We start from the raw sequence: 20,224 nt of genomic DNA, 5'->3' as shown, positions 1-20,224 counted from the left end.
ATGCAGTCCTGTGCCTGGGCGGGGTGGACCGGTATGCTCGGCAAGGGTATCGACGTCGCCAGAAGTACGAAGGCTCCTTTGGGAAACCACGACCGATTCCGGGTATCACTTGGCAAAATCGTGGCAATGACGTCGGAATTAATCCCCGATGGAACCCTAGACATATGTGCCTACAGGCTACGACGGGGGGACACTTCATCTATCTCGCAGGAGGAAGCCAGGTAGCGTAGCCGTGGGGGGGCCGGTCATCTCCAAGCCCGCACAGAGTGGGTGTGTGTGTTGCGTTGTACAGTTGTATCCATCTCACACGCGGGCAGGAGATCTCATAGGAGAAGAACTTCTTTCATCTGAAGCTTGTGAAGATGTGGTAACCGGTTAGGTCCCCCCGACATCCCTTCCCGCCTTGCCGCCGGCCGGTCGCATCCATCCCGCATCTCTCGCGTGCTACCTCGAAACCAAACACTCGTACACACAAAAACGAGGTTCCTGCCGACAGCCGAAGGTACACAAGAAACAAAAACGGTCCAATCTCGTAGCTTTCAATAGCGTGGGAAAGCGTGGGAAACAAAAGACTAAAACTCAACCAAGAGCGGGGGATAGGGAAACATCGAATGGTCCCCGAGATGAAGGGCGCGTTGGAGGAGAGTTCGGACGGGAAACTTGTGGGTAAAAGTAGGTAATTTAGTGGACGCCGAGAAGGGTGGCGACGGGTATCTGGATTGGCGCTCCGCTAATTTGCATCAAGACAGCACACACTCACACACCCTGTACAACCGTAGGTAGGCATTGGGTACGGATTACGGCGCAAACACACAAATGAGACAACCTACTTATTACCCTGCAGGTTGTGTGCATGCGCCGGCTACCTTACTGTACAAATAGTGCGGCTGCATCTAAGCCACGTGAGGCAATTGGACGGGTTTCATCGAGTATCCCATAGAGGGGTCTCATTTCTCGACGCCGCCTCAGAGGGCTGAGTTTAGGTTGTCTGGATATGTGGCTGTCCACCACTCCACGTTCGCGATCCTCTGATGATGGTGTGTCGTCGTCGTAAAGAAGAATGGGGACTAGCTTAATGAACGGGGGTGGTCCACCACCAACCACCCTTGCTTTTTCACGATCCTTCAATGCTACGATATCTCCATTATGGACAGGCATTATCATATTAACTGGTGCCTGGAGTAGTGTGCATACAAGCGGGGCAAGCAAGCCTTGGCTGACTCGAGATCTGGAATCTCACGATGTCCAGATCCACGGAAAAAGGGTAGCGGATCTCAATGGGACCGTGGGATCTGGCGCTTGGAGATTTCCCGCGCTGTGGCGCCGCCTAGAATTGGATTCCGTCTTGGGGTGTCATATGAAAACTCGAAAGATGAACAAGGGTTTGCTCTTGTGAAGATGGTTAATTCTGCTCACAGATCGAGAGTGTGATGCAGCGCTCCCACACTCTTGTAGACGGAAAATAGTTGAATGATTCACGGCGGCCCCATGCCGCCGGTCGTGTATTCTGAGCAGAGATATATGCCGTTCAGACCAATATAAATAGACAACCCATTTGTTTCTCACGACTCCTTTCAAACGCCTCCCGCTGCTCGGCACGTCTCCCAAGCTGGTATATCGCTAACAAATCACCAAATCGCCACAAATCGCGCCAACGCTCCCTCTTCTCTCTTCTTATCCTGTCGTGAAATGGCACCTAACATCATCAAAACTGCCGCGGCTTCACAACTCTCCCTCGTAACCTGAATTCGTGTACACAAAACCTCCCCAGGCTCTAGCTGGGGAGGTTGTCGAGAGGCGGCATCGGTATCCCGCTCAACCCAGTCTCAATGTCGTTCATAATCGTCTCGTCCGCCGCAATGCTGTTCATCACCTCGTCCTGTGTGAAGCCCTGCCAGTACGTTGGGTTGATCTGCGACGCCTTCTTGGAACGATAAATCTCCTGCGCGACGCCCTTGACCTGCCCCGAAGCGTTGCCCGCCGCCTTCCACACCGCCGAGAGCTTATTGAGGGCGCCAATGTTGAGCCGAATCTGCTGTCGCAGGTCGTCGTCGTCGTGGGGGATGAAGAAGAGCGCCCACTTGCTCAAGTGGACTATAGAGGATAGTGTAACTACGCAGGTGAAGAAGTGCGTGTGCGAGAGGAGAGGCACGCGGTGGGTAATCATCTTGCTGATCTCGGCAGCCGACGCAATCGTGTGGTTCGTGTGCGAGTTGAACAAGTCTCCGGACGGGACCGGTCGGTGCGGTGCGCAGGATGTTACAGATCGCGTGGGCGAGGAGTCCAGCTGAGAGTGCGGTTGGTGAAGCATGATGGATGTCCTACATCTCGTCAGTTGAATATTGTTTATAAATCACAGGACGTCAAACGTACGCATTGGTCATCATGTTGGCCTGGAAAATCATCTCATCCGACTGTAGCTTCTGATTCAGGGCATCCTTCTTGGATAGCGGTAGGTGAAGCCTCCAGTTGGTCAGGAGGGCCTCGATACGCCCAAGATTCTCATCATCAGGTCCGTATATTGGCGGAACGCGCATAAACTTTCCGAGATTCCGCCCTGCGAGAATGCGATATGCAAATGAGGAAAATTGCCTGTCGTCTCCGGAAAAGTCTTGATCTTCCAGATCCGTCAGGGTCAAGGGCGGCGGAATGGTCTAGTTCAGAATCTTAGCCTTTGGCCGTGACACAGGATAGTAAGCGACTACTCACCCCAGACAAATACTGGTGCTCCTCACACGGAAGGGCGGCATCGGCGGGGACATCAAACAGGAGAAAGTTGGTCTGACGGTGTACACCAGCCACCATGCCGTCTACAACGAACAAGTCCCACCACGTTCTCCGCCAGCTCTCCTCCAGCACGGGAATACCGCGCCCATACTGTGTGGCATAGTCACGGGTATTCAGCCCAAGTTCAAGAGCGATGCGCTCAGCCTCACCGAGCAGATTTCGAGCCTTGTCCTGCTCACAGCTGCCGTCCAGGCCTACGATTAGAAGGATGAGTGCTTGCACAAAGAAGCCGTCCCTCCGAGTTGTCGGATCTTGGACCAGTCGCAAGGCCTCGTCCAGGAAGCCAGCCCGCGCAGGCCCAACATCCAGGAAGAGAGCTCCAACCCACCGAATGGCAGCCAGGAGAGGCTCCATGTTGGTGTCTCTCATTATACGGAGCAGCCATTCCTTGGGTAGGGCAAACGGGTGCGAGGCATAGAAATGGTGGTAAAAGGAGTCGAGACATCGTTCAGCCAAGGTAGGTACGGGGACTTGCGCAGGTACACCGGGCTGAGACTGGCCCAGGGCCAGTTGGGTCGAGTTGAAGCCGATGGCAGCACCGAATGACCGATAGAGCTGTAGATTTGAAAAGTTGGGCGTCGCGGCAAAGGTGGTGCTGGGCGTGTCTGGCAGCACGACGCCCGGAGTATTAAATGCCATTCCGTTCTGCATCGTCGTGGGGACTGAAGTGCCGTTTGCGCCAAGTAGCATGGGACAGCTATTGTCGCCGACACCTATGGTGGAAGTGGGGGAAGAAGACCGAGCTCTCTTGTTCGGATTGGCGGTGTTATTCCTCCTCGGGCCCTTGTAGCCGCGCCGCGAAGCGACGTAGACGCACTCGGACTGGGAGCTCAGGCATCGCGAGCATGGGTTCTGGCCGTCGCACTTGAGATGCTTGCTGCGCTATTACAGAATAAGATTGAGGTCAGTCTTGGTCCCAATCACTAGGGGTACTCTGACGCCAAAGAGGGTGGTGCCCGTCTCGTCGTTGCGGTCTCCGCCGGAGCCAATGAGGAGCAGCGAGAGACGACGACGGGGACCCTAAGCTGACATGGAGGTGCGACTTACGCAGGCGAGACATGCAGCGGGGACCGCTACAACGGGGGGCTGTTGTCCTTGGGATCGGGTATCACTGGTCGCCGAGGAGGATGCGTTTGGCGAGTCGCGGTCGGCTGGTGACTCGGAGTCGGGCACCATTGCTAGAGAGTTCGGGGACCCGTTGCTGTGTGTGCTGTGCGTGCTCCCCGGAGGAGGTGGGACTTCGGGCGACAGCGAGGATTGCATGTCGAAGACTATTCTTCAAGTTTGTTGATTGCGGCCGATTGCCGTGGGCTCCCCGGGATTCGTTATCACTTGGTTGTGGAAATGTGTCGATGTTCTGTTTCTCTCTCTGTCTCAATCTTTGGTCTCATGCAAGGCGCGGTAAGTAGATGGGTGGTTGCAGGAGGGAAAGAAGACGCTTGGTCGGCGACAAAGAAGGTGCCAGAGGGCGTATTAGTATCCCGTTGGTAGCGAGGACCAGGAGAGCAGAATGTTTGTGACCTCTGGCCACCCCAAACCATCGACCGGGAGGCAGCAAGAAAGAGCTGCGGCGCACGGATACGGTGGGTTGAACCCGACAAGAGGTGCCTGAATGTCCTGGAGTCTGGACTGTCTGGAGCCCTGGACCCCTCCACGCGAGAGCAGGGGGGGGGGGGTTGAGGTAGCCAATTGAAGAGCCAATTGGACCAAATCCTAAGCTGCCCGCGGTGGCTGAGGGCGTCGACTTGTGTGTTACGTGCCGTCTTTGTTGGCGTTGGATTGCCGTGGGACGAATGCAGGTAGGGATAAGGTCGTCGTTGGTGGCTTGCACCAAGGTTTCCTTTATCGCGGGTTTGGTGGTCGGTTGGTTGATGTATCCGTAATCGAAGTGTAAGCCTCGCCTTCCAAGGCAATGGAGGTGTCAAATGTTTGTCAAGTGGAGACCAAATTCGGGACCGAATTCAGTTCGGGGAAGCGGCAGTAAGCGGGTCCTGTGTAGTGTACTGCGTACTGTGGAGGAGAGACAAAAGGCAGGAGTCAAAGACGCAAGGTGCATGTGCTGATCGTCGCTGCGTGTGTGCGCGTAAGGTATCTTGTCTTTGACGCAATGGAAGAGATGAAGATAGATACCCAGCAATCCAGAAACCGTCACGGATTCCAAGGTGGCCCGAATCGAGAGTTTGAAAGCCACTTATACAAACCCGAGCAACTGTGCGCTTTCTTCAACGGCCGGCAAGGCCTGCGGTGGGCGGTTGTCGGCCACCACGCCGCGACAGGTGGCAGACACCTCTAGCCCGTGCACTTGCCCGCAGTCCAGCGGCCTTCTACTTAGCGCGATCACATACTGTAGCCCCGCGGATGTCGGCCTCCCCTCACCAAGTGACTATCGGCCATCAACATCGGCTCAGCCCTACAGCCCATGGGTCAGACGCCATCATCTCCCGGCTTGACCCGCATCATTGACCTGGACCTGGCCAACTGGCATGTGCAGAAGCGCGTAGTGTCAATGGAGTTGAACATAGAATACATCGTCACACGACTTGTCTCCATTTGCACCCATTGACATGCTTTGGGATGTCTGAGGTCGGCAGTACGTCGGGTTCTCGCCCTCTCACCCTCTCCTCTCTTTCCATCATCTCATCATCTCATCGTCTCAATTAAGCACTAGGTGATCTGAGAAGAGCGATGGGAGCATCGAGATGCGACCACCTTGTACATGATGGTATAGTTTCCAGCTTCCTGGTTGACGCATGACGAATCCTTTCCGGCCGGCCACTCAGATGCTCTCCGCTTCGAGATGAAATGCAAGGGCCGTTTCGGAGGCTTCTGAGATGGGCGCAACTTAACCCGGAACCCAATTTTTCCCCGCCGGGCCGACAGCTTTACGGACACATACTTCCAATGGGGAAGATAGCTTGAGCGGGGGTGGTGCCAGGATGCTCCCAGATCCCCAATATAGGTTGAAGTCTGAAGATGAAGAAAGGGAAAACACGGGTGACCAGTTCTCTCATTCAAACTCCTTCAACGCCCTCTTATTTGCTCATCCTCAAGCGGGGGCTAGAGTCCGGCAGCGGCAATCGGTCGGCCCCGAGAAAGTGGGTCAGAATCCCCGGCGGGCCGTCGGGTCTGGGTCAATTCATCACCCCATGCCAAGATCAATGGAGTCACATTACACTCGGCAGTCATGAGTCACGATAAAGAAAAGGAGCTTTCGTTTGGTAATTAACAGCGTAAAATCCAGCAGCTCAGGATCGTCGTAACGCAGCATACATACTAGGCTAAGAAGCCTTCTTGCCCACTAGTATTGGCATCCCAGGACTGACGACAGTCCCTGGCGGACGTGTAATCTTCGTCACGACTGCTCCGACATGAGAGTCTGGAACAATCACCTTGATCTCCATCTTCATCGCCTCCAAGATGGCCACCGTCTGTTTCGCCTCAAGCACGTCCCCGACATCTACCAGGACTTTCCAGACGTTGGCATTCATGGGCGACTCAATAGCCACAGCATCTGTCGATGCATCGTCCCCACCTCCTTTACTCTGTTCCAACAAAGCCGCATCCTTGGCGGCATTCCATTCACCAAAGAGCCGCTGTTCGAGCTCGCCCATCTCCTTGGCAGCGGCGTCCTGGCGCTGCCTCCACTTTTGATGTGCGGGATCGCGGGCTGCAGCGTCAAATTTGGCAATGTACTCGTCCATGCTGATGGTCCCATCGGAAATGTTGAACACATATCTACCGGCTTCAAAGTCTCGTTCTACTTGGTCAAATTCTTCCTTGGAGACCTCGTGGAATCTAACAATATCGAAGTTGTTGAACAACCAAGGCCGCGTTGGGGAAAAGCCAGCTCGAGTGCCCATCATATCCCACGTACCCAACGTGCGGCCCATGAGCTGGTAGCCGCCCGGTGAGGCCACGGGATAGACGACAAGGAGGGACCCACCGAGAGCAACTGAGCCGCTCGGGGTGTACGCGCGGTTAGGGTTGTATTTCTGCCCCGTGAACACGTACTTGGGGTCGAGTGGAAACATGACAGGGGTTCCGAGGAAGAAGCCAACGGCAACTGTGAGCCAGGGTGTCTTAAGCAGTGAGTCAAATACATCGCGACGCGTTTCCAAAGCGTTGTTCTTCCGCAAATACTCGACGTTGTCTGGCAAATAGGCAGCGGTGGGTCGAACGCTCTCCATATACCTTTCTGTCGCTTCTGTGATGGTGGGGTGGTCAACATAAAGCGGAAGGTTGACTTCACGAACGGGCACTTTGATGCCAACAATCTCTTCAATACTCTCGTCTTGCTCAATCAGACTTTTCAGTAGCTCGGATTGGGAGATCTGGAGAGGGTCGTAATGCACTGTGAGTGTAGCGAGGTTCGGCTCACAGCGCACGCTCGCAAGGTTGCGCCCGGCAAGCTTTTCCTCGAGAATATGAACGCAGACCGTGTTGCGCAGATCCGCAACTTGTTCACCGTACTCTACTATGATGGAAGTGTCGCCGCCTTGCCTGTAAGTGACGCGGGGATGATCTCCATTCGGTTCGACCAGGTGCAATATGGAAGTTGTGGTCCGTGAGCCGAACTCCAACTTGAGGGGCACTATTTCGGTATCATTGCCGGCCACAAGAGCACCCAAAGAAGTCAAGTAGGCCTCATTTGCGTGTTTGATTTTCATGGCATCCTCAAAAGAGACCAGTCGCAACTGGATGCTGTCGCCTGACTTTAGCTGACCAACCTTCCACATCTCGGCTGAGCAGATAGTAACCGCACAAGCAAACCCGCCGAGGTCCGGGCGGTCGCGGGAAAAGATGATGGGAAACTCCCCGGTCCAGTTAACACCACCGTTGGGATACCCGTAGTCGAAGACGTTTGATGGATGAGACCCGCCTCCTCCGCCGGTGGTGCGTGCCCACTTTAACCGTGGACCCTCCAGTCGAATGCCACTGCGACTACTATTGTGGCTGACAGTCCATTTGGAGTTGGTAATTGTCGCCATTCCCTCGGGGGTCAGTATGTCTTCCGAGCCATACGGACCATTCAGGCAGAATATCTCCGAGTATCCGTAGTCAGGAATTGCCTTTTGAGGCAAAGAAAATGGTGTGGCTGCGGCTGCCCAAACTGCTGTATCAGGGGCAAGGGCGAGAATATCGTTGATCTGCAGCTTACGCCCCTGAAGACCGCCAAAAACGAGCTCTGGCGCCGTTGACTTGGAACCGAGGTACACAGGTATCTCTGGGAAGCCTCCTTTGACTGCGAGGTAGGTCCGAAGGCCGTCACCTATGACGTTGCCAATCTTGAGCGTCTGCCCCTGTTGCACTAGGATCCGGGACCACATTGGCTGGTCCTTGCCGTCAACACTGGCGGGAACTTGGGCGCCACACACGGCCACCACGGCGGATTCATGGAATAGTAGTTCCGGACCAGACATGGCTATTTCGAGGACCTCAACCTGAGGATCATTACCAACGAGAATATTTGCCGCTCGACTACTCAGATCATCCATTGGTCCGCCGGGAGGCACGCCGTGACCGATCGTTGGTCGCCCAGGGTAATCCTGAATCGTGGTGAAGACGCCAGGATTGAGTACTTGTACGGCACACACCTTTGCCTTGAAAGTGGACAGGAAAGACGTGAGTGTATCGCCCTTGGTGAACTCATCGGAACGTAGCAGCTGCGAAAGGTACTGCAAATTCGTCTGCGTACCTTGCAAAGCAGTTTGGTCTAGGGTGGCGAGCATCTTCTTCTGCGCCTCAACTCGACCGTTGTTGCTGTGTACCATGACTTTTGCGATCAGAGGATCGTAAAGGGGTGTGATTTGCTGGCCGCTCTTCACCCATGTGTCCACCCGAATACCATTACCTTTAGGCCAGCTGACATGCTGTAGAAGCCCCGGGCTAGGAGCAAAGTCGAGTAGGGGCACTTCAGCATATACGCGGACCTCGATGGCCGCACCGTTTGGCTGCGCTTGTGGGAGGCTTCGTAGCTCCTCTGATTGAATGCCGAGCTGACCGCCGTGCTCGTAGTCGGCTTGTCGCAGCATCAAGTGAACCAGGTCGACACCATAGCACATCTCTGTGATGCCGTGTTCGACCTGAAGACGTGTATTCATTTCGAGGAAGAAGAAATCAGCCGTTTCATCGTCGACCAAGAATTCAACAGTGCCGGCGCTCTTGTACTTGAGTTGGGAGGCGTAGTCAACTGCAGCCTGAAGCATCCTCTCGCGTAGACCTGGCGTCCGCTCAACGAATGGACTGGGGCACTCTTCAACCACTTTCTGGTGACGTCGTTGGAGAGAACATTCCCTCTCCCCGAATGCAACCACTTGCTCGCCGTTTCCAAAGACTTGCACCTCTACGTGTCGGGACCGAGGATAATACTTTTCCAGAAAGACGCCGCTGTTCTTAAATAGAGCGCCTGCGCGACTCTCGACTGTGGCGAATGCTTTTGGGATATCATCGTCGTCGTAGCATATCTGCAGACCCATACCGCCGCCTCCTCCGGTGGCTTTGAGCATGACCGGGAAACCAAGCTTCTTGGCTTCCTCCATGGCCTCGTGGGTTGATGGGATTAAGGAAGTACCGGGGATGACAGGCACCTTGACAGCCTCAGCAATAGCTCTCGCTTCATGCTTCAGACCCATGGCCTTGATGGAAGCGGATGATGGACCCATAAAGATCTTGCCTGCAGTCGTCACGGCATCGGCAAAGTCGGCGTTCTCGCTGAGGAATCCATATCCAGGGAATATGGCATCGGCGCCGCTGCGTTTACAGATTTCTAGAACGGCGTCTCTGATGTGATTGTTAGAAGCATAATGAGAGCCATATCGGGGTCACTCACCCATCTGTATAAGTGTCGCTACCCCGCAGCGCGATCGCCTCGTCAGCCAGCAAGGCATGTAGTGATGTTGTGTCAGCGTCCGTATAGATGGCGATGCTGTGGACACCGAGCTCACGGCAAGCCTTGATGCAGCGAACAGCAATCTCGCCACGATTGGCCACCAGGACCTTCTTAATGCTACGAAGTGGCCTGGAATGCATAGCTTTGTTGAGGCTTTGGACAGGTCAGCAACAAGTTGGATGCGGTCAGAGAGCACATGGAGGGGTAGACCATACGAAGTTGGGTTCGTGACCCCCAGTATATCAATCAGCCCATTCCGTTCGTCCGCATATTAGTGATTCGAAGGCAAGACGCGCCCACCGGGCCGGTGGCTACTCTGAAGGCCTCTCATGTCGTTACCCCAACAGCTAGAGTCCCAGGAGAGGGGAAACGTATCCAGGAGCATTGCCGGAGCACCGGGTTGAGATAAGGGATCATCGGCGAAGCGCATGAAGGTTTGTCGGGTGGAGGTCCCGGTAGGCGGTAGGTTTCTGGTAAGATGATTGCCCTCTTTGCTCAGTTGACGTCGTTGGTCTGTACCTCAAAGGGTGTGGACGGCAGATGCAGTAGACCCCGCATCGTACCAATTGATGGGGTCACAATGGGCACCCACTACTATCAGGAACCCCTGTCGGCGGAGTTCAGTGATAAGGACCACCTGATCCAGCATACCCCAAGACGTCCCTTTGGGGTAATGGACCCCAATCATCTACCCCAATGGTAGAGTACCATCCATCTCTCACTTCGACTGTAGAAGCGTTCTTATTAGACGACATTGAGGCAGCAAAGACAAGATGCCTTCTTTACGCTTACTCCATCGTCTCCCGTTACGTCATACGGTTTCTCGAAGCTCAGCACTTCCTAGACAGCGCCCATCATCCCAACACTTCAGAATGGCCTCAGGACTGGCGCGCAAATACGAGATCAACGCCGACATGGGCGAAGGCTTCGGCCGCTGGAAGATGGGCCCGGACGAGGAACTGATGCCGTACATCGACGCCGCCAACATTGCGTGCGGATACCACGCCGGCGACCCTTCCATCATGCTCAAGACCGTTCGTCTGTGCAAGAAACACGGCGTCAAGGCTGGCGCGCACCCGGGACTGCAAGACATGTTTGGCTTCGGTCGCAGAAAGATTGAGATTGACCCCAAAGACATGTACGCCATGGTGCTGTACCAGGTCGGCGCCCTCAAAGCCATACTCAATTCGGAGGGCGTCGAGCTGTCCCATATAAAGCCTCACGGGGAGCTCTTCTTCTACATGCAAAGAGACGAGACCATCATGAGAGCTGTTTTGGAAGCTTGCGCCACGTTTGGGGACAACATCCCAGTCTACGCATCGCAAAACGCTACACAAGAAGCCATGTGCAAGGAGCTAGGCATCCCATTCCAAGGGGGAGGTCTACGTCGACATTGATTACTCTCCAGAAGGGAAGCTCATACCAGTGGCGCAGTCCAAGGTGGCTACACCAGAATTGTGCTACGAGAGGGCATTGTCTGCATCACTGAAGGACGAGGGCAAGGATAACAGCGGCGGGATCTTTAGCTTTGGGTTTGAGGGAAAGCCATTCACTATCTGCGTGCATTCCGATCATCCGACGGTGCTTCAGAATGTTACGGGTGTACGCAAGGCAGTCGACGAGGCGAATAAGCAGAGGTTCCCTGATGCTGCAAAGTAGTTGTTTACCGATACGAATGTAATAGTACTTCAAAAAAAAAAAAAAAAAAAAAGAGTATTAATCAGACTCGACACAGTCCCAAGAACTGTTGCTGACTTGAGCGGTTTTGGGGAAGCACCCCTCCGCTAGGTGATAGGCCTGCCTTACTGCCTCCGATTTCGTGAAAGATTAGCTTCCACAAGTAGGAAAGAAAGGCTGACTTGCCCAAAGCTCCTGCTTCTACGTAAGTACCTGACAATGCCCATCCACCTTCCCTCAGACTTTTCTCACAACCTCAGGTCACATCTCTTCTCGTCTGCCACAGTACTCCAACACACGCTCGCAAACATCCACACATCTTCTCGAACGATTATATGGACGCCCACAGCAACAGAGTAATGAACAAGCGAACACTGGAGGATGAGGACGACGCTGCGCCAGCTGGAGAAAATGGTGGCAACTCGCCCGGCGTGCGTAATGACGCCTGTCGTACCCAGACGATCGAGATCGACTATAGCGCCTTCGATGGCGAGGCTGGCGGATCCACTAAGCTCGAGATATGGGTGACAGATATACAGGGAGTCGAGAGTCGAGTTGGGGAGATTTGGGATGTTGAGAGCTATGAGCGAGCCGGGAAAGTCAAGGCCATTGCGAAGAAGCGCGGTATCTCAGAAAGGGCTTCCTCTACGCCGATGGATAAGTTTGAAGGTGAAGATTGGGAGACGGCTCGTCGGGAGCTGGAGGGTCGTCAAGAAGAAAAGGCACGCCAAGAGGAAGCAGCTGACCAAGAGGAAAGGACTCGTCAACAGGATAAAGCTCATCAAGAAGAGAAGAAAGCTCAACAGGAGGAAAACAGAGTGCTTAGGGGAGGAAGGGAGGCTCATCAAGAGAAGAAAGCCCTTCGGGAGGAGAAGAAGGCTCAGCGGGAGGTTAAGAAAGCTGTCGTCGAGAAGAATAAGGCCTGTCAGGAGAAGCAAAAGGCTGCCGATGATCTTCGAACAAGAAAACAAAAGAAGATAAAGGCCCATCCGGAAAAGAAGGCCCGTAAAGAGAAAAGAGCTCTCGAGAAGAAAAGGGGTATCCGGGAGAATGAGAAAGCTCTCCAGAAGAAGAAGAAGATACTTAGGGATAAGCAGAAGGTCTTACGAGAGAGTAGAAATGCCCTTCATGACAAGAAGAAGACTCGTCAGTCGATGTCAACAGAGCGTCTACGATCTGGATAGAAGGAGCAACTTTACCAGGGACGAAGGGCTCACCAAAATTTGACCTATGACAGTCAGAAAGACATGCCGATAGATTTCCTAGGCCTCATAGACGGTCGTGGAGGCTAGATGCACAGGGTAAACGAGATGGACGAGGTGATATCGCCAGTGGTTAAGGCACCAAGTATTCTTAGCATCGCAGCAGAGCACTAACGATCTTATACGTCAGACCCTCTTCCCGAAGTCCCATGCACATCGTGAGCAGGCTATGAGCACTGTCAGTGAATTCCGCCTCCTCCTCATATATCCTGTGCAATTTACCATGTCAGATCGTAAGCCAGCAATCTTGTGACGTGTTTGCGACTGCGGGCAAATTTCATAGCCTCGTATCATTCGTAGGTAGGTCTAGGTAACGCCACGCTTTGCTTCCTCTCTAAGAATAAGCGCTTTCAGGGCGACTTGGCTGTTGGTCGCCAGTGTTTGCATTCTTAGGCTGCGACTTGAGGGTGGTCAGACCGAGATGTAGGGCAGAGAACACCTTACTTTCGGGAAACCTCGACGCATATCGTCTGACGGCTTCTCGGTGGTGTGAATAACGTCTTGTCTTTGATTATGGACTTACACAATGTCTTGGATGGATGAGATCGAATTACTTGAGCACATCGGGTTCAATGTTAATGTTGCACGATTTTCGTTGCCATTATGGGGCCCATCCGCCTACCTAGGTAGGATTACCCGAGGCAATCTGGGTCCATCCCCTTCGTAGCGTCGTGCCCCATGTTAGCTCGTTAGGGATGGAGTCTCCGCTCCGGCCGTGAAGGAACAATCTTGATAGAGATATACCTCGGAGATCGCTGCTTCGGCTTTCACTCGATAGAGAAATCTCTGACGTAAGGTAGTCCCAGCCCTTATCGTTCTTCACGATATAAGTTGGCTGCGTTCCCCTCAAAATAAGCTCAACAGGAACGGGCCGATCCGATGAACATACAGTCAGTGCAGACCGCTGTCACCATTGCGCTGACTTGCATCCCTCCCAAAAGCTAATTACTTAGCGCTGCATACTCACATGCAAGGCACATTTTCCGTCACCTCAAGCGTTGACTGGTATATTATAGACAAGTCTGCCACCTTGGAGAGCCGATGATGGAAGGAGATCAGGTCTGTATTGAGTTGTCTTCCTCTGTCCAGCTCAGAGCAGGGAACCCAGGCGCTCATGTCCTTCCATCGACTGAGACACCCAAAGAGAAGGGACATACCTCCAGGCACCGGCCTAGGTGCTCAGCTTTCCGCCGAGTTCCTTCCATGTTTCGAAAAATGCAAGTATCTGTAGTCCTGCATGGACCAGTTTCCTTCCTCTTGTTAGGCACCTTGCTCCAAATACCTGGCTTATCATGTCACTCCATTAACGTGCCTCAATTAGTACATCACAGAACACCAGAACGCCAGATCGACAGACCACTAGACTATCGAAACACGACGAAAACATGGCGACGCCGAGCCTTGAAATACCGGCTGAATGGAAGAACGAGATCGACAAGCTCTCGAGATGGTATGGGAGCGATGAAAGATATTCGGTCGCTCACGTGCAATCACCTCCCTCGACCGACGACGGTAGTTGGCTGGCCTTGGTATTGCATATCATAGGCATGAGGGCGAGCGGAGATAACGGTGTCTTGTCCAGGTACCTCGTCGGTTCGCTCCAAAAGGAAGAGGTGTCAAAAAGCGAGTGGGACAGCGCTGGATATACCGTGGGGATGAGGCCCGTGGTGTCAAGATACGGTGGTATCGGATTGGCCTCGGAGCTTGATTGCAGATACAAACTGATCGTCATTGACGCCGATCACTCCAAGAGCGTCGGCTATGCGATCTCGTTGGTCAAGTTGTCCATTCTCGCGAAGACCGAAGAGACGACTATTTTGCGCTTCGTCTGGTTGTCATCTGCCCCCGTTGACAAAGATTTAGGCAGGATGCTCGCCGTTGCTACCAACAGATCAGAGACTCCCGTCACAGCTTTTCGATTGACACAGCGGACCAATTCGCCAAATTTGTCAAATTTGAGATGGATTGAATACAAAGCAAGCGACGGGGAGTACCCAGACGCTGTGATGGAAGCTATTGCTCCAGAGTATGCGATGGTTCAGGACCCGGGGCCGTCGGAATACAATACAACGAGAACGATAGCCTTCTGGGTTGGAGACTCCGAGTGGAAGCGGCATCGTCTGAGACATACGCTTCTAGCGGCCGCTCGGAAGTACTTCACTGACGAGAAGGATACCAGATCAATCTATATCACCCCCGGTTTGATGGGAAGATCGTTGAACGATGCCAAGAACGCGTACCATTTGGTTCTTCTCAATAGCGAGATAAAGGAGGTATTCGACACAGAGACGTCGCATGTGGTTCGGAAGAGGGTGGCGATGTCGAGGGCCCAGATGCTGACTCAAATAACTTGCGCCTTGGATAAGGATGTTGAGCAGGCGGATAGAACCATCCACGCCCAAGTGGCACTACATGACATCCTCGACGCGGAACCTAAAAGGGAATTCGAAGATATTCACCTTCCGGTATTCATCATCTATGCGATGGATGAATGTCCTGAAATTAATATCGGCCGTCTTCGTGTTTGCTTCAAGGAGCCGGCATTCGCTGAGGCTATCCGCCGGCTTTATGTGTTGGGGTTCATCTACTACGGCATGGACGGAATCAGTGTACATCTCAACGTTTCCCAGGCCCGGAAGACTCTTGACTTCTTATCAATCACGGGAAACGACTTGTCAGTAGCCTGCTTTCTGAGCTGCATAACAGAGGACACGCCCGCCACGGCCCGGTCCGCGATGATCGACATTGCGGCTATTGTGCTCACGTGCCACGCTTTGAATCCTTTCTTCATCATTTCACCCGATCACTTTGCGGACAAAGATTCCATCAACGGGCTATTGCAGCGGCTTTGCATAGACGTGCCAAGCGATGTTATCAAGAGTGGCGCTATGTGGTTGGCTTTGGCTATCTTCCGCCAATACGAAGAGGAGTGGCATACTGACATGGGTTTTATCATATTTGAGGATGGGGCGCTTACTCTTTCATCCAATACATGCCGCAAAATCAGTCACCGTGCAAGAAGCATTGCGAATCGTGTGAACAACTTGATCCCGGAGGCTCAGGACAACGCATCAGAAGCGACGCTCGGAATTTCTCATGAAGACGTGAGAGAAATTCAAAGGTGAATGGTTCGTGCTTGGGCACACAACGTCCTTCTCCCCGACGGCAGAGGTGGCCTGGACAGCGTCTTTTCTGGGACCTCGATCAAGCTAGTTCCCGACCAAGGTTTGCGATTTCCTCAGGACGCGCCACTACACGTACTCAGCTTTGGATTCGCTTTGTTTGAAACGGAGTACTATGCATGGCTTCCGACGGTCATACCGCAACAGGTTCTGTTCGATTCTGTTGGCGAAATGGGCTGTGACCTGGTGGACTTTGCTACGGTATATTTTGAGGAGGACGATGAAGATGATTAGAAAGGCTGGTCGGGAGACGAATCGGATCAAGGTGACGAAGCATAGGTGGGTAGTCAAGACCTTCCTGAAACGACATTCTCTCTTGTATCGTTCGCCCACGTAGAGCCTGCGCATGTTTCGCAGTAAGACGAGAGAGTTGAGGGCATCACTTCTAGGTTAATAGACTCTTTCTTACCTAAAGCTTCTCAAGTGAATTATGTCTTGATCCCTCCCGGGCCACTGCCTGATATGTCAATCGTAGATGAATAGAACTGGCAGTTTAACAAGGCGGTAAGTAGTCGTAAAAGAACCTTCAACTCGTCGAAGATCAAGTACTTCAAGCACATTATCAGCTCAAATGGTAACCAGTTGGCTTTAGAAATAGTCGTATCTTGTGTACGTCATTCAGAGAAGAGAGTTGGGAGGAGCTCCTAAGAATCAATTGGTGCTGTGTGTATCTACCTAGGATCCTTGAGAACGAAATACAAGCCTTGTGACATGCCCAAAATGCAATCAAACTTCTGAAACCTTTTCGTTCGTTCAAACTTTTGCGTTGTCTTTCTTCCTACATTCTCCCACATCTCTCTGATGAAATCTCCTACTTTCCTCATTTCTTAGAACATATCCGTCCCTTTGTTGTCTCCATATTGTCGGCAGACTTTTGATGTCTTTGCACATAATTTGAGCCTTGCGTTTTGGTTTACTTTCAAGGGTATGATCTCACCTATTTAGACTTTACAGGCGCGGACTTGGTAGCCTTCTTCTGTCTCTCAAGGGCCATGGCAGCTTTATAGATGCAACAGTTCTTCTTATGAATCTCGATGTCGATCCCACTCTTCATAACGATGTTGCAGTGTTCGACCAAGTCCCCTTCACCATGCTTCTGCATGTGCGTACGATGGGTATCGGTGTCTAACTTCTGATCCCAGTAGCAGCCGGATTGAGAGCAACACTTAATCGAAGGCTGCTGGGTGGTAGACATCTTCGCTTCGAGGTGCCGAGGAATTTGGTGTTGAGAGAAGAGGGACTCAGCAGTGCGCGATCAGGGGTCGGGAGAAGAAAAGTCGATGGCAGCGAAGAGACGACATGAACAGATCGTGAGAGGGATCTTTTACTCCTATTTATACTTGATCATCTTAGACACCGCTCTTTCTCTTTTCAAAGACTATTCCGACAATTTGAGAGGGCTGTGGGCGACGAGGTGGTCAATCAGCCACGTGATATCGCTCCATGAGCGCGTTATCTACCCATGATCGCTACCACTCCTCCCGACGCGGTTGCCTCACGCGTTCTGGAGGATGCCATTGCATTACGCAGTGTCATGGGGTCGGATATACAGGAGTTACATGAGACCAAGTGGCTGTACCTGGCTGACCAGGGCATCCAGGGATTGGCGAATGGCCGAAGGCAGACTGGGAATTGATATGCCGGTTACCATCCCCGGGGGGCAAATTTGTTCCCTTGAGCGAGATAAACGTCTGCAGGTAACCAGGGATTTCAATGAGAATGCAACCTGGGGGCTGAATTGATGGGCTGTTCCTTGAGAGCTGACCATCCCCGACGGCTTTCCGCGGCGCTTCCTTTCAGAATTTTGTAGCTTTTATCGCTTAGATTGTATTCGGGCTCTGAGAAAATCCGGAGCATGCGGTGCTCAGCGAGCCCGACCTATAGTGAGCAATTGCCTCCGTCTACGGACAGCAATGGGTGACATTGGGGTCGAAATATTACCAACTCTGCCTGGAATAGCTTCATGTCAACTAGTAAAGCAAGCGAGATTGAAGGTGAATCTTTCGGTAGTCAATCTGCTGTAATCTGAACCCTAACGACCGAGGAAGCGATTTACTGCACATATTCCCACTGCGGTGTGAGAGCGGCCGCATTTCTGGCCTCCCAAGCATCAAAACCCCAATCATGGGGGAGAACTGCCCCCCTTGTCACCTGCATCCTGCCATGCATGTTGGAGCAAGGCAGCATTGAGGTCGTGTGCGAAGGGGAATTTCAGAATCCGATGCCATCCACCTACCTAGCGATTTGGTAGGGGAAAACGCATGGGTTAAGTAGTCTTAGCTGCGAATGTTGCCACGAGCCGCCAACCCCTACGAGAGAATCATACGCTGACTCTATGTATGCAGTCTATGACTCAAAGCCTTGGAGCTGCCGGCATGCATACAGGCATGGTGGGTGATCTGCCCGCTCGGGGCGTAGGAAAGGCCCTTTCCGGCTTGCCATCATGCCGGCTTCTCCAAGCAGACCAACTTCTGACATCCCCCAGTTGCGGATCTCGCTCCGCCGTGGAGAAATAATCCATCATTTTCGAGGGTTGAGAGCCGAACACGTGGTGTTTGACCACCCGTTTTGTGCCCACCGGCTGCTGTTCAGAAGCGTCGACGGCATTGCGGGCGTTTAGAACACCACAAGAGCTTGCATGCCGTTCCCATGGCCGCTCGGGATGGCATCATGTGGTCTTACTTGGCCCGGAGATGGTGTATTATTCGCTCCTCAAGGTATTGTACGGTGGACCTGCCATTGCTAATCACAACCTTTTGGAATTTGGCACTGGCCCCTATTGACCTCCCATCTAGTGGAAAACTTCTGAGCACAAAGCTGTGAACAACGGTGTCTGTTTTCTCGCGTCTATGGGCATTTGTGATGGAAGCGGATCGTGAGCTCCATTTGGATGTTTGACTGAAACTGTCGATGCAGAATGTTGCGGGATCTGAGGTAACAGAGGCAGTGCACGTAGACATGACGACTTGCTGATCCCTTTCTTCCTACCTCACGTAGCAGTGTACATCAACGAGAATCTCTAATTGGTATATGTCATGATATTTTACTCATACCTCCCTCAACAATCATCACTCCAGCACCGCGTTGCTCCCGACTGTGGTACCGCGAGGGCATCGCGTCACGTCAATACTCGTCATCAGATTAGTATCATGGGATGCTCAGCAAGACATCTTATTTCGCCATTATATTCATTCTCAAATGCCAACATGATGTGTATACCGTGTCACTGGCCTGAATCTTTCTTTTGGCGTAGCAACAATATCTTGCCTGAAGGCTTATCAGGCGTATGGTCTCCTTGTTGCAAAAAAGAAGGGAGACCACGAGGTAGTCAGACGTACTCCTGATGCCGTCCTAGTAGGAAGCTTCTCACCTGACCTGAGACGGGTAATTGCCAACATGGGTGCCCATCTAGATGGTTGGGAAGGTGCCGTCATTCTTTGCTCCTCTATTCTCGCCATGCTACTGCAGTCGGCACGTCCTCGTTTCTGTATTTTGAGTCTCTGACCCGGACCAACGATTTTAAGGGTGCTCTCTCGTGCTTGGGAATAAAATATCGAGGACCGGGCTCAAAGCAAAACCATTGCATCTCGTGGTCTGGGTGAAGGAGCAAGGACATGCTACTATGATTAGGAGTAGGTAGACATGCCGTCTGCTCAAAAGAGGAGAAGAGCTCGCTGAACATTACCGGACTAGGCAGAGACCTCTTCCAAGAAGACGCGAGGAGTACAAGAGCAAAAGTAGAATCGTTTCTCGCGGCCTTCGGTGGGACATTGCGACTTTTCTTCCTATGTCAACATGTGTTCTTGGGACCTCAATTTCAGTATCGGCTTCATCGATCGAGAAAGGGTAAAAAAACGCGGATTCTTGGTCTAATCATGAGCAAACGTCAGCACAGATCTTTCAGTCGTCGTCAATCGAGGTCATGAATGAAAGTCGATACGTCTACCTTCCGTATCCGCTCGAACCAAGTATTTTCCGTAGGCTTACCGCGGCCCTGAACTGAGGCTTCAGGTACAGCAGAGTCTGGTCCAAAGTTAGACCGGTAGAACATTGAAAACAAGAACCTAATCAATGACAAAGTAAAGATTTTGACAACGTTGCAGAGGCTCGGGTACCATCAAGAAAGAAGCACCAGGAACGACAACTTGAGGGCAGCCGTGTATTGCCAGGAGAAAATTTCAGTGTCGAGACGATGTGAGGCAATCAGGCATCCAGCCGCACGTCAGCTTCATACATGACAGGATTTCATCCCATCAGAGGAATTTTTTGGCAAGGCAGATTAATCGGGCTGTGTATCCTACTTTGGTCGACTCGGTTCACCGAGTGCTCCCAATGTAACCTCGAACCAACCAACTGTCAAACCGGCCGCATGCGAGAGACCGTTTCTGCGAACGCAAGAAGCGGTCGTGACCCGAACGCTCCCAATG

The 20,224-nt window shown here is 52.6% G+C and overlaps 5 protein-coding genes across 5 annotated transcripts; 3 read left to right on the top strand and 2 right to left on the bottom strand.

The window, feature by feature from the left end:
- Positions 1 to 1,774: 1,774 nt before the first annotated feature.
- N0V96_008455 (uncharacterized protein) lies at positions 1,775 to 3,963 on the bottom strand (the record flags this gene model as incomplete). Its single annotated transcript, XM_065758336.1, has 4 exons — positions 1,775 to 2,321; positions 2,374 to 2,654; positions 2,710 to 3,669; positions 3,835 to 3,963. The coding sequence occupies 4 exons, from the start codon at positions 3,961 to 3,963 to the stop codon at positions 1,775 to 1,777; spliced, it is 1,917 nt and encodes a 638-aa protein (XP_065613091.1).
- A 2,102-nt stretch (positions 3,964 to 6,065) lies between these two features.
- N0V96_008454 (uncharacterized protein) lies at positions 6,066 to 9,816 on the bottom strand (the record flags this gene model as incomplete). Its single annotated transcript, XM_053190071.2, has 2 exons — positions 6,066 to 9,567; positions 9,617 to 9,816. The coding sequence occupies 2 exons, from the start codon at positions 9,814 to 9,816 to the stop codon at positions 6,066 to 6,068; spliced, it is 3,702 nt and encodes a 1,233-aa protein (XP_053052493.2).
- Positions 9,817 to 10,548: 732 nt separating this feature from the next.
- N0V96_008453 (uncharacterized protein) lies at positions 10,549 to 11,335 on the top strand (the record flags this gene model as incomplete). The annotated part of the gene is made up of 2 exons (XM_065758335.1): positions 10,549 to 10,986; positions 11,051 to 11,335. The coding sequence occupies 2 exons, from the start codon at positions 10,549 to 10,551 to the stop codon at positions 11,333 to 11,335; spliced, it is 723 nt and encodes a 240-aa protein (XP_065613090.1).
- A 353-nt stretch (positions 11,336 to 11,688) lies between these two features.
- N0V96_008452 (uncharacterized protein) lies at positions 11,689 to 12,537 on the top strand (the record flags this gene model as incomplete). Its single annotated transcript, XM_053190069.2, has 1 exon — positions 11,689 to 12,537. One exon carries the CDS (start codon positions 11,689 to 11,691, stop codon positions 12,535 to 12,537), a length of 849 nt encoding a protein of 282 aa, XP_053052491.2.
- A 1,463-nt stretch (positions 12,538 to 14,000) lies between these two features.
- Positions 14,001 to 16,031, top strand: N0V96_008451 (uncharacterized protein; the record flags this gene model as incomplete). Its single annotated transcript, XM_053190068.2, has 2 exons — positions 14,001 to 15,544; positions 15,881 to 16,031. 2 exons carry the CDS (start codon positions 14,001 to 14,003, stop codon positions 16,029 to 16,031), a joined length of 1,695 nt encoding a protein of 564 aa, XP_053052490.2.
- Between the last annotated feature and the right edge of the window lie 4,193 nt (positions 16,032 to 20,224).

This window comes from Colletotrichum fioriniae (genome assembly GCF_027942845.1).
Source record: "Colletotrichum fioriniae strain IMI 355084 chromosome Unknown scaffold_10, whole genome shotgun sequence".
In the NCBI taxonomy this organism is placed as follows: domain Eukaryota; kingdom Fungi; phylum Ascomycota; class Sordariomycetes; order Glomerellales; family Glomerellaceae; genus Colletotrichum; species Colletotrichum fioriniae.
Note: the sequence above shows the minus strand (reverse complement) of the source record. Positions and strands in the feature narration are given on the sequence as shown.